Source organism: Bactrocera oleae, chromosome 3, assembly GCF_042242935.1.
Source record: "Bactrocera oleae isolate idBacOlea1 chromosome 3, idBacOlea1, whole genome shotgun sequence".
Taxonomy (NCBI): domain Eukaryota; kingdom Metazoa; phylum Arthropoda; class Insecta; order Diptera; family Tephritidae; genus Bactrocera; species Bactrocera oleae.
Genome location: NC_091537.1, coordinates 220925 through 235521, shown reverse-complemented (window position 1 = coordinate 235521; position 14597 = coordinate 220925). Strand labels below are relative to the sequence as shown.

The window sequence follows — 14597 nt, the reverse complement described above, 5'->3', positions numbered from 1 at the left end:
GGATTGCGGACACAAAAGATAATTTACCGTGGCGTAAAAGTTAAGTTTATTTTAATAATTTACATGAATTCCTAAAATTCGTTTAATATATACATAATATGTATGTAAACTGTAAACTATAGATTTATCAAATATGTATAATGATAAGGAGGATATGTAAGAATCTAGTTTCTCATATAAAGACTCAGTTTTTCAGTATCTTAACAAATTGAGCCGCCTCTAAATGACTTCGTCTCAAACATCTGAGTCACAGTGCTATATGGACTCTAAATGACTTCGCCTAAAATACTTGAGATACAGTTCTACATGGTGGACTCCTTTTAAAATAAAGCCTTAACTGTGACAAGACAGAAATATATACATTTTCGTATTTTTTTTTAGACCTTATGATTATTACGAAAACTCTGTAAATATTTTACGCTACTCAATAATTGCTTTGTTTGGTTCTTTCGTATATATATAGCTTTTCCTTAATTGGATTCAGAAGTCATTTTCTGATTGATATTGGATTACCTCAAAGAGGTACCATTTATAAAAGTCCACGTTTTCCCGCTCTTCATTTATAAATTGGGAAGACACGCCGATATACATATTATCCATATAAATCCTTAAAAATTTCGACAATTTGTATTAATATTTTAATGGTACAATAGCAACAAATAATTGTACAGCTTTGATATATAATATAACATTATGTGTACAACTATGTGACTCATACGTGATATGGCGGTTATAATACACTATCGAAAACTCACCATATGGCTTTACTTTTTAACACTCACTATATACATACATTCTCTCACTATTTCTCACGATACAAGCAAATATTTGGGTAGCAGCGAATGGTGCAGCTTTTGTGAATGGAAAGCTTTTTTGGCTCTATCAAAACACATGGCATGGTTACATACATGAGTGCATACATACATAAATGACGGCCATGTACGAATGGATATTCTTGGCTGTCTCCTACCTAATTACACATACATTTCCACACATTTCAGATCGTTATCCTTCGAAAAGCTAGCATGAGTCATTGTTGGTTTCTTGGAATAAGATGTTTACACTCATCATAGCATTTTAACTGTGTAGCGTCAAAAGATTATTGTAGACAAGACTTCCTCCTGATTCCACTTTTTCCCTTATGAAAGTACTTTTATATAAATAATATGACTTTTTTAATCATCGAGTGGCACAACCAAGACCAGATATACAAAATATACAAAAACAATAAAAAACGTTAACTTCGGTTGCACCGAAGCTATAATACCCTTCACAAATACAAAGGCACCTTACAAGAACTTGATTCCGAACGCAGCTATATGATATAGTGATCTGATCTGACCAATTTCTGTGGAGAATAATTTGTTGCCTTAAACAATAACTCGTGCCTAATTTCGTGAAGATACCTCGTCAAATATAAAAATTTTCCATGCAAGCACTTTACTCCGATCGTTCAGTTAATATGGCAGCTATATGCTATAGTCATCTGATCTATACAATTTCTTCGAAGATTAGATTAATGCTTTAAATAATATTACATGCCAAATTTCGTGAAGATACCTCGTCAAATGAAAGAGTTTTCCATACTAGCACTTCATTCCGATTGTTCAGTTTGCTGAATGTTATAGTCATCCGATCTAAATAATTTCTTCAGAGATTACATTGTTGCCTCAAATAATAATCCGTGCCAAATTTCGTGAAGATACCTCGTCGAATGAAAGAGTTTCCCATATAAGCACTTGATTCCGATTGTTCAGTTTGTATGGCAGCTATATGCTATAGTCATCCGATCTGAATAATTTATATGGAGATTACATTGTTGCCTCAAATAATAATCCGTGCCAAATTTCGTGAAGATACCTCGTCAAATGAAAGAGTTTTCCATACAAACACTTGATTCCGATTGTTCAGTTTGTATGGCAGCTATATGCTATAGTGGTCCGATATCGGCCGTTCCGACAAATGAGCAGCTTCTTTGATAGAAAAAGACAGGTGCAATATTTCAGATCGATAGCATAAAAACTGAGGGACTAGTTTGTATATATCAACGGACAGACGGACAGACAGACAGACGGACATGGCTAAATCAACTCAGCTCATCATGCTGATCATTTATGTATATATTTTATAGGGTCTCCGACGTTTCCTTCAGGGTGTTACAAACTTCGTGGCAAACTTAATATACCCTGTTCAGGGTATAAAAAAATATGATTATTCATTGCTATGAAATATGTTATACAAATACATACAGAACATCTACATACATTAGTAAGCTGAAATACAACACGTGTTTTACGGTTTTATTGATTTTTCACTTTGTGAAAACAACAATGTCCTTGAATTGGACAAGAACCTCATTTCAATGCGAAGGTGAAAGTGAATGAGAACCTATTGAAAAAGAGAAAAGGTCGGCTTTTTCTCCTATCGTATAGTTCTCAGTACATATCTACTTTAAATCAACAATGGCTAGTGCTATTTTACATTAGCCGTGATTCCACTTATGCTTTTAGAGATTTACAAAGACATACATTTCGAGATTTTTCTATGTTATTCCAAAGTTTAACAACCATATGTTTCATTTATTTATTGACAAATTTAAGTATACAAAAGTGGTGTCGACTAATATAAGAGTTTAGACATAATTGTCTTATCTGCTTAATTATAATAATGATTATTATGATATAAGCTTAATATGAAATACATATAATTAGAGGGCAAAATTAAGGAATAAAACATGGTAGAAGAAAAAAAATTAATAATATAATAAAAGCTTACACTATGGTTAGGAAACGAGTTCAATTATGTATGTGTTAATAAACTGTTTAAGTTTATAAAGTCTGCCAGACACCAGCTCTATATTAGCAAGAAGGTGCAGATTCAAAGCTTACAAGAATCTTCCATTTAGAGAAATAATTATGCAAAACGTTAAAAGCTGATTGTAATTTAGTGATTATTCATAACTACAGAAAGTTCCTCAGAAATTAAAATAGCAGTGTTATCGGAAAATATTGATGTAGGAGATTCATTCCATTGGCGAAAATCTGCAGTATATACGAGTACGTACATATATTGTACAACAGAGGGGAAAAACAAGCGCCTTGACGACATCCAGCGGGGATTTCGAGGTATGGGGACTGAGAAACTACGATTTTTTTTTTAAATAACCACATTGTTTCAAATATTTCCAAATTTCTATCTGACAGATCAAAACTTAAATCTATGGTGTATTTTTAGTTCTTCCAGAAGAGGTAAAATCTCAATATAAAAGCTTTTTCCTGTCAAATACTTTGTTTATTAATTTCTGATTTATGTACATATGTATGTATAAGTAGAAGTAACATTTGCATTCAAACTCAATATATCTTTATTTCATAAAAATCGGAAAAATTTTGAAGCAACATTCAGTTTTTGGTAAATCATTTAACTGTTTCAATTTTCCACTAGTCTTAGTAAATTATTATAGTCAAAGTCTTAAAAAATTCGCACTATTGGAGTGGTTATGTGATTTATAAATATTCGTAAACTACATATATTTAAATTTGAAATTTCGATAACTAAATTAATGCAATTTTGCATACGAGTGCAGTTTATAGTGCATAGTAAAAATTATTTCCGTTAGCGAATGAACCCAAAGCCTAGGTATGTAAACAATATACTATATTCATCTAGTTTGGATGATATTTATTAGCTTTTTGGTTCACCAAGTTGGGAATAATGTTCACCAGTACTATGGACTTAGACTCCAATCGAAGGGAAGGATTGACTTTGTCAAAGGATAATTTTCAAAATATACACAGCACTTTCTCAATAACCAAGCAATTTCCTAATAATTATTCAAATGTTTCGAGACATATAGAATTTTCACCCAGTGATAATCCAATAGTCGCTGAGCAGACCAATGGTCTATATCTTAAGTGTGCAAACTCAAAAAATGGGGAGTATTATACCTGTGCAGCGGATACTGAGCTTCGTTTAGCTAGTATGCGTATTTTTGCCACGATTATGCTGAATGCCTGGCGTCGCCGTCGCGAGGATGTGAAACGTTTGTTATTGAAAGTAGAAGACCTTAAAAAAGGAGTAAGAATACAACTCATATAAATGTGTTTTGCAAATTATATGTATGTATGTATAACCTTCGAGTAGTCACAAAAGGCCAAAAATCAGATTCATGTTTACAACACACTGTTTCGGGTCGAACAGAAGCGAAATGATGAGCTCGCTTGTCAACTCAAGTGTTCGTTGGAAAGCGTTATGCAGGCAAAGTCTTCTTGTGAAAATCTTAACACCAATGTGATTAGTTTAAGAGCGGAACGTGTACTTCTTGAGCAAGATCTGGCAATTAAAAGCAAGGAACTTGAGGCACTTACTGATATACTGAGCCAAACCAAAGAACAGCTTTTTCAATCAATGATAGATCAACATAATTTACGCTTTGCGCTTAACAAGGAGCAACGCTCGGTGAAGGTACTTGAGAATCAAAAAAATAAGCTAATAAATGAGGTATGTATCGGCAGTATTTGGTTATGTATTACATTTACGATTGTAAATAATGACAAGCACTGCGATTTCGCTAAAAATTTAATTTCTTTAATAAAATATTAACAAACCAAAACAATTATAGAACAGCACATATTTAAAAATCTTTAATATTGTCCTGTTCCTTTGCTTATCTGTAGCGGCTTCTATTTCATTCGTTGAACACAAATAATAGTATGATCAAAAAGTCATTATTCAAATTGAGAATAAAAATACGTAAATGTAATTAATAATTTAAATGATATCCATTAACTCGTGATATTGCTCAATTTCTTTAAAATTTCTTTGAACTAAAAGCAATATTTTTAAAATTGACTTAATTTGTATTTATATACATATTTAAAATACCAGTCCTTGACCGGAAAAAATCTGGGTCTCTTCCGGTTTCGTGCATCCGGCTATCGGGAGAATTGTCAACAAGTCATCAAAACTGTAGTATTCAATAATACTTACATTTATGTAGTTCTGTAACCGATTATAACTCATATTTGGCATATACAATACTATATTGTCTCCCAAAGCACGCAAATAGCATATGAAGATTTAAAGTTTAAAAAACGTCAACGAGACCGTGCTCTCCCTTTACCATAATCAATTTAAGTTGTCTCTACCAACCTCAGTTAAAAATGTCATTTTGCCACCCAGACCTCGAGCTAAAAATCATCCCACTCAAATAAAATATTATAGTGTTTCCTAACATTACAACATATAACTCATAAAAAGTATTATCCCTTATGGAAACTTTACTGAACATTAATGTTCCACTAATTTGTACCTGTTAAATATAACCTTTTTTACTCGTATATCACAAAGAAATTTCAATATATTTTTTATCTTTCCAGCTATATCAATTAACAAATGAAAGCCGCGAAACCGAAGATAAGTATCGCACAGAAATGGTGCGAAAAGAAATTGATTGTGAGCGCGCCAATGGCAAGGTTAAACTTCTAGAAGCAAAGTTGAATGATTTGAAGGAGTAAGTTGCCACCCTGATAAAAGTACAATAATATCATTCCCTTTTACAGGAAGTCCCGTAAACTTGATAAATCTGCAGATAATGAAAAACGACTACGCCGGGAAACAGAAAGTTTACAAAAAACAGTAGCCACGCTTCAAGAAGCACTCGAAAATACATTTGTTGAACGCTTTTACAGGTGCTGGGACAAGATGCGTATGTACCAATATAAGGGGCTTCACGTTGCACAAATGTGTTTGTATTGCTTGTTGCCCGCCGTGCCTCTGCCCACTACATGCCCTAAACAAAACAACAACTTATTTAGTCAGACTGAAGATGACTCAAAAACTTTCAGGTTTTAATTTTCCATATGGAAACAAACGAAAGCTCAATTAAAGTCCCATTCAAATCTCCCAATAGAAATGATAAAAAGGAAACACAAAGTTAAAATGTTTCGTTTTTCATTTAATTTAAAATTCAATGTTTCATAGAATTTTTGGAAAAATATCCGAACAATATTCATAGACAAATTAATATACGAGAACCAAAAATTTGTGGGGAAAATTTTTCCTGCTCAAATGCACAATGCTAATTTGATAGGCAACTATTGAAATTTGAAAAACAAAGTAAATATATGCATATTTGTTTTGTGTTATCGAAATTATCAAAGAAATGTCTACCACAAGGAGGATAATTGTTTTACAAATTTTACTTTTGCAATTAGCTGTTTTGGTTTTGCGAGCGTATATCGATAAAAAAGTTAAATTTAAAACCAAATAATTTATTCAGTTTCATCAAAAATAGAGGCATAAACATCATTCAAATACATAGAAATATATTATATTATTGATATCATAAGTACATTTTTTGCCATATTATCTGAATTTAATGCAAATTTATTATAAATCAATAAAAGAATTAATAAGAAAGCTTATCAATCTGACTCTACCATCTTTGTAAATTGCAAAAAGCACCAACTACCGAGTTAATGCGTTTCAAAACATGTGCAATGCCTGAAATATATTGGATGTGGTTTGTGCGATATGTATTTTTAACTTATTAAAGAGCGGGGCCAAAGCCACTTTTTTAAAACTGTTACACCATATATGCCCCTTCTTACTTCGATATTTTGTAAAAAATTACAGTTTTGTATCTTAATTTGCGGCTTAGTTATGGTACTTTATAGAGTTGCGCTTAACGTCATTTTTTGGTGTGGTGATGCTCCGATTCCGCCTACCTGTAATCCTTCGTAAGGAGACGGGAACACGTGTACCAACTTTCACCGCGATATCTCAATTTTTACTTAGTTATCGCTACCACAAAAAGATGAGCATACAATCACTCGGAATTCAACTCGTCTTGTCATCATTATCATTAACATATGTATATATATATAAGTACATAACTCTATACTATCTTGATTGGTTTTAGGCATTACAAGCAATCGAAAAAATTTTAGATAATTTCCCTGTATTATACATATAAATAAACACACTCAACACTGAAAGACGTTAGTCTGTAATTCAGTTGCGCTTATTTGTATTTATGGTAGGTATGTAGATGTGCTAATTTGCAGTGAAAATCTACGAAACGAAAAGTAACAACAAAATGTGAAACTATTTGCTATGTGCGTTTAAAGGCGCATAAACTAACAAATAATAGTAACGGTACGTTTAAACCGCTCACATGAATATTACATGTACACATATGTATGTATTTGTACATAAATATATAAGTTTCTATACACATATGTGCCTATACATTCATATACATATCAAATCGCTTTTTATTCGAATGTTTAGAAACCAGAGACAGTTACACCACCCCTCGATTAGTGAAGCTTACATGGCTCAAGCAGTCGAGATCAGGTCGGCATGAGTTGTTTTCATTCAAAGATATGTTAAATGGACCACGTTTGCGACATTTTTAATTGACCACAATCACACGAAATTTTAATTAGTTCCTATTCTACTCAAACACGCATGTGTGCTTATGTGTTCATGTGTAAATGTGCTTATTTCATTCGAAAAGTACACTTTTAAGCAGCCGGCACAAGTCACTCCGTATGCACGTATGTACATATATATGTATGTACTTAAATATGTAAAGCCCAACTTAAAACTCTACGGTAAATGTGGATACTCTGACGTTGAATTTCATTTGAAGTCAAATTTAAACTTCAGTCGTTGTTAAGATGTTGAAGCCATCGAACATAGTGTCGCGGAAATAAATATTTCAAAGTGCCGTCTCACTTCAAGCATACATACACATAAGTTCGGTAACATTAAGGAGAAATTTACTATTAGAAACATGCATACTAAAAAGCAAATTTTTTGCAAACTTGAATATTGCTAATATCAATTCACGCCAAAATTTTATTTAATTCATTGAGTTGGATTATATCGACGCGTATTGAAACAACAGAAGATAAATTAAACGTGTTATATATGTTTTATAACTGTCATCAAACGATTCATAGTTCAAAGTGATTATAAGCGCAATCAGAAGCTTTTCTCTCATCACCTAACATATTGCTGGGGATTTGCACACATATTTCGGAACTTTATCGCAAAAACCAGGGTTGCAATTATTAATCAATAGAATACAAAACTAAAGCGGCTAATTTAACGACAGAAATATTAAAATGTTTGGCGCCAGCTCCACATCTCAGCCGCGTCTTCTTCATATGGATAATCCTCTCTACGCAATCCTGCAATTCGTCTGGGATTTACTCATCTTTTTCGTAAAGTCCATATTTTATACCACCCAAACCATATATTATTCACTACTTCCATCTTATTTGAGGAAAATGAAGGTATGTATATACTTTATATAAAATGTTTCGATGTTCCAAAAAAGAATTTCATAATTTTATACCCAATATAACACAAAAGAGTTTAGCCACAAACTCGTCTCATAATTTCGTCTTATAATTTGAAACACTATCAGTTATAAAATTAATGTATTGCATCAATTTGTGACAGATTTCTGTGTCAAGAAAATTTGAAAGTGTAATAATTAATGAAAACTTGTATCTCCTCTCGGTTTTTAGTAATTCACTCAAAAACATTGGAATGTGAGTTCAATTATCATTTGCGCCCAAGAATTTCTGCGCATACAAACGTTCGTGTATAGAGATTTTTGAAAATTTTTATGCGAATGAATAATTTTCATCACACCGTATGTTGGTTATTTTGCATACTAAATAGTGACGCTAGCGGTGCCGAGTCAATATCTATCCGGGTACCACAAATGGAAGGAAAGACGCAAATAATTCATATATAAATGCTCAAAATCAATTAGTATTCCATAAGTATCGGAGTAAGCCAATTTGTTTCGTGTCTTTTGTATATTAAATAGTATATATATTGTAATACTCACAATATGTTGAGCAGAGCGCAAATGTGTTTTCTTCACCTAACGGCTTACATTTAAAAAAAAAGGCAAAATCATTCTACAATCGTGCTTACTTTCTAAAAAACGCAATTCAACTTTACGAACGAAGCCATATTTTTTTGTTTTTAAGTGCAGAATTTATTTATTTCTGAATGTGAAAACCTTACTTAGTTATCAAATTGATGCATTTAATAATTATTATTTAACGTTATATTTTAGTCGTATGAAAACAAAAGATGCTTCTACATATGCGCAAACTCCTTCAAATCAAAAGATTAATACGTTAAACCAACACTTAAAAACAACAAATATATGCGTTTAAGTTCAAAAAATGGGTGTGAAAGTTTTTTTTTTCGAACTCGAGAACGACCCTCAAAAACAAATGAAAATAGTAAAATGCAAATTCTTTGCAACACGAAACATCGACCAACAGCCATTAAAACCGGGTACATTCAATAAGAATTCTATGTTCAGATCTGTTATATCATATATCATAACAGTTATCTTAGTGGCGATTGTTAATTCACGTGATAACGAAATGCCGATCACTTCCATGAATACTTGGGTGTTCATATTTCAATACATATAAAAGCAAAAACGCTGGTTGTATTAGCAACTTTCACTTTTTACTATCGAAATGAGCTATGCATACATAAACATATATATATTTAGGATTATAAAGTTTAAATATTTGATACTACTAATAGTTTTTAAGACATTTACTTACATATAGTTGTATATATTTAAGTACATATTGCAGGATTGCATATCGATATATCCATATACATATATACCTATGTATGTGTATTATTTACGTTATATTATCCATATTTATGGCCACTTTCATACATACATTCCTTTTCTAATTGTAGAATGTTTCAGGACAAGTGGTATTGATCACCGGCGGTGGAGGTGGAGTAGGACGCTTGTTGTCCCTGAACTTTGCCAAACAGAATGCTCGTGTTGTCATATGGGACATCAATCAGGAAGGTATGAACAAAACGTTCGTAGTCAATGTATTTCTGAACTCGTATTAGTTAACGTTAAATTTCGAAGTATTAGAAATGTTATTCTGATACAATTGCTTACATTTTTAATTGGAAAATTTATGTGTACCCATAATAGATTCAAAAATTTAAACAATGTGGTAAATCCACTTTTCTCCTCAGCTATCAAAACTACCATGGAGCTGCTCGCCAGAAATGGGTATACCTGTAAAGGATATATAGTTGATATATCAGATCGTGACCAAGTGTATGAGCGAGCGGCACAAACTATCAACGAAATAGGCAATGTCGATATACTATGCAATAATGCTGGTGTCGTTTGTTGCCGCCCATTCTGGGACTTACCTGATCGTGTTATACAGAATACATATAACATTAACATAATTTCTCACTATTGGACAGTAAAAGCTTTTCTTCCGCAAATGATGCAAAATAACAAGGGTCACATTGTGACGGTGGGTTCAGTGACTGGCATGTTAGGCACATACGGTTGTAGTGATTATAGTGCAACAAAATTTGCCTGCGTTGGGTTTCACGAAAGCCTCTTAACCGATTTAAAAACACACGGATATGATGGCATACATATGACATTGATTTGTCCTTATTATATCAATACCGGTATGTTCTCTGGCGTACGGCCACGAATGGTTTCAATGTTGGATCCAGAGTATGTTGCAGACCGCATACTTGAAGCTATCCGAAAGAACGAAGTATGGTGCGTGCTACCCTATACTATACGGATACTCACTCCACTCAAATGGTACGTTATTCAAAAAAAATTTCTAGTATGTACTTTTAAATTTCACGTACACTACTCCTTACAGTCTATTGCCGGCGAAAGTGTGCTGGGAACTAATGTCAAGAGTTATCCGTGGACCAGAATCGATGATGATGTTTCAAGGTCGTGGCAGAGTTCCCGCAGGTTAAAAAATATTTTAAAAATGTATGTTTAAAATTACTAAGCGATGGTCATGTTCTCATGATACAAATCAACATATTTATAATTTTTATTCACTTAACTGTACTATACTTTAAATTAAACCGAAATGTAAATACATGTATGTATATGTTTAAAAATATGGTTTAATTGTCCTACGATTATTTATATTGCTTTGCAATCGAATGAGTTTTGTTCAACATAAGTATTTATTTATACTTTTAGTAGAAAATATGTACGTATGTACAGTGTCAGACAAAACTAAAGCACGAAATTTACCATATTACCATACATCATTATAAATAATATATCATTTATATACTGTTATAAAATTAATATTTTCTCTTTTATTTCACAAAACTATACATTATCATTGATGTTAATATTTGGTGGTGTTTCCTTTCATTTTCATGACGGCTTTAAACGATGTTTTTGTACATAAAACAATCCATTATGCCATTAATTTGATGGATGTGCCTGCTCCATAACCTGAGAAACATCCCCAGACCATTATGTTACCTCCTCCATGTTTCACAGCGCCTTGTGAATAACGCGGATTTAATCGTTGACTTTTTGGTCTTCGTAGTAACTTAAATCCATCAGTTCTTTGGCCAATTCGATCCGCGCTTTTTGATTTTTTTGCGAAATGTATGGCTTTTTGGCACTTCTGCATGTAATGAAGTTGGACCTGCACGAAATATTCAAGCCCAATTCGCTCTGAATTGATCTAGCTGATACTGAGCGCACTATAGCCATATCCTCACGGCTAGTAGTCTTGCGTGGTCTGCTACCTCCATGAATTGTGGTTTGGTAGCCCAAAGAATGAAAACGGCCTATATTTCTTGAGACAATGCTGTGATTATTTGAGAACTTTTTCGAAATATTGGTTACTGATTCACCGTATTCAAAATCCTAATAATTTTTTCCCAATATAGTGGTGAATACTTACTACTCGGCATTTCACAAATATTTTTTATTACGAAGCAACACCATCGTTGATCACAAATAACTAATCTATTTTTATTGAAATTTTTTCAACGCGCTGTTCGAATAAGGGTTTCTAACTACAGTTGGAATTTTAACGGGACTTGTTGAAAATAAGTTCAATAAATAAGTAAATATAGTTTAGTACTTATGTTTTGTCGCAGAAAATAAACATACATATTACGTTAAGTTTTTTTTTGTTCTTATTTGAAATAAAAAGAGGTTCAGCTTGATAAATTTTTGTTTTAAACTTATAATCCTATTATATTCATAAAAAAATTAAAAATTTTGCAAAACTTTTACATTTTGTTTTAAACTACCATAAATGTGTACAATGTGAACTTCGTGCTTTAGTTTTGCCTGAGTGTATGTATGCTTCTGGGTTTCCTTTGTTTTAAAACATCTCACATGCACACAAACAATAAGTAAATTTAATAAATGGTTTAATCTGTAAGCGATTGTCATATGGCATAATATTAATTCACAGATAAAATCGAATGGTGTCGACGTATACCTGCCAAGAAAATACCCTGCAAGCCAACAATCGTTTAAATCACTGGTTAATTACCCAAGAGTGCTACTAGCGATTTCTTTTGAAGTTTCTTAAGGGCGAATTACCAAACCTAATTTTATGTGCATATGATCGGCCGTCCCTTTCTTACTCTAAGAATAGCGCTAACGGGTTGCAAAGTGTGTGTTAGCTTCTATGAAAATTCTTTCAATGCATTAAAGTAGGGATTATCTCTGCATTAAAGTTTCAGTAGTCGTCATCGTAAAGGGGTTTTACTATAGGAAAAGCAATAGTTTACAGCTTTTGATAAATTAAATCTTAAATCGTGTTATATTTATTGTTCTTACTCACGGTAGGATAATACAAACAAAAACACATTATTTTGAAATACTTGATAGTCAACTATTAGTGAAATCATAAGTTATCTACCAAAGATTTATCTTAAGACCAAATTGACAACACTACCTGAAGCTCTTCTGTTTATATGATTGCATATAACTTTCTTTTCCTTAGGGCTAATGAATTCCAACGTTTCTTAGTTGTCGTGCATATTTTTTCAAAGGATTGGAGTTTCGGGCAGCTGCGACTTGTTGAGGGAAAACAGTGCAAGCGGAAGCACTTCGAAGTCCAATTAATGCAAAGTCCTTCCACTACTTCAAAGTAGTTTTCTGCGATTTCATCCTTCAAAGCTCAAGTAAAGCTTTATAATACGTATAGTTGCTGTTGAAGGTTTTTTTCAAATTATTTCATGCACATCTCATGTATGAGAATCTGCAAGCCTTGTTTGATCCCGACAATTGTTTGATCATGCAACACCAATTATATTAATCTGAACAAAATATTAAAATATATATGTATATTAAGAATGCTGCTAAAAACATGTTTGTGTATTGCAAATGTGTATAGGATAATCAGTATTTCCTTTCGATAAATCATCCAATAATTTTCAGATGTCCCTATCGTAAAATTTCATCAGTAAACATACTATAAAAGATCAAATTCATATAATATATATAAAATTTACCATTTTTGCTTTACAGGGTTGGAAATTTAGATATTTTCCAGTGATTTTCAGACGTTCTTGTAAAATGTCATCATTAGACTATTGCCGACACACTAACGTTTCAGATATTACGATACGTTGCAGATTTTTTTGGCATCTTTTACCACAAATTTAAACTCCAACACCTGCAAGTAAAGTCTTTAGTAGTGAAGGTAAAAAAGATATATACATATATTTAGAGAATTTTACGAGTCAGAAGTTGATAAATCATACATTAACTTTCAGATGTCCCTATCATAAGTTATCGTCACTACTCTTAAAAGCATGTAATTATAATCTATTTTTACCTAAATTTGTAGAATATAGTAGAACCGAGACATTGGTAAAGCTCCATACCACCTATAACATATAATTGGCTTAGAAAACATCCATCTATTTTTTCATTCAAAGAGAAATTAAAAACGCATTTATTATTCATTGCTTACTTCAGGGTGTGATTTTATTTTACTAAGTATTATATAATTCTGAAATAGAAAATTAATTAAATTACAACGGCTTATATTACATCTAAAAACCAAAAAAAAATTAAAAGAAAAACTTTTACCTTTACTTCCACATCGTTCATAAATACTGTCAACACGTGTTAAACTCTTATTAAATGTGACATATCTGTACCACATGTGACACGTAACTTTCAAATTAAGGAAATCAATTATTCATCGAAACTAAATCGGAGAAACTCGGACGTTACACGATCAAGAAATTGCTTCCAAGTTGCAATACACGTCTAGATATCAGTTTTTCCATTCAAGTCGTGGGATAAGTTGACGATCAATTTAATGCATCTGATACACAGTTTTGCAAACAAATGATATACAATTGTCGGGAATATGAACACTTCGTTATATTCATGGATCATGATATCAAATTATAAGTATATCAATCCATTATATTATTAATTTCGTGCAAAATTTTTAAGAATAATAAGCGGTTTCCATGACAACATCATCTTGAAACTATTACTGATTATCAAATTGCTTGTAGCCTACTTCAAGAGTCTCAATTTAAATCGATTTTTCAAGTAGTTTGTGTGACCAACTCTGGACAGGAAGAAAATTTCAACATTTGGAGAAAGCAATTGTAAATATTTTGAACAAAGCTGGAAAACAGTTCCCAAAACTTGCATTATGAACACACAAAATTGTGTAAACGGCATGAGCCATGTATGTCCATGTTCAGATGAGGATCGTTTTGCCGCTTAATTCCGC

At 32.3% G+C, this 14597-nt stretch overlaps 2 protein-coding genes and 1 long non-coding RNA gene across 4 annotated transcripts; 2 read left to right on the top strand and 1 right to left on the bottom strand.

Moving 5' to 3' along the window:
* Positions 1–3714: 3714 nt before the first annotated feature.
* Positions 3715–5941, top strand: LOC106614938 (tropomyosin). 2 transcript variants are annotated; one of them, XM_014230888.3, is made up of 4 exons: positions 3715–4077; positions 4144–4464; positions 5379–5512; positions 5562–5941. In XM_014230888.3, exons 1-4 carry the CDS (start codon positions 3715–3717, stop codon positions 5851–5853), a joined length of 1110 nt encoding a protein of 369 aa, XP_014086363.3. In that variant the 3' UTR covers positions 5854–5941. The 2 variants fall into 2 exon arrangements, with proteins under 2 accessions (XP_014086363.3, XP_014086362.3); XM_014230887.3 differs by having other exon boundaries at positions 4144–4500.
* On the bottom strand, positions 4143–14187 carry LOC106615049 (uncharacterized). The gene is made up of 5 exons (XR_001330626.3): positions 13934–14187; positions 13677–13761; positions 13351–13514; positions 9977–13155; positions 4143–9909 (listed from the first exon to the last, which is right to left on the bottom strand). It is a non-coding gene; the product is annotated as an uncharacterized lncRNA (long non-coding RNA).
* LOC106614937 (epidermal retinol dehydrogenase 2) lies at positions 8136–10971 on the top strand. Its single transcript, XM_014230886.3, has 4 exons — positions 8136–8306; positions 9760–9877; positions 10057–10654; positions 10719–10971. The coding sequence occupies exons 1-4, from the start codon at positions 8136–8138 to the stop codon at positions 10819–10821; spliced, it is 990 nt and encodes a 329-aa protein (XP_014086361.1). The 3' UTR covers positions 10822–10971.
* Positions 14188–14597: the final 410 nt, after the last annotated feature.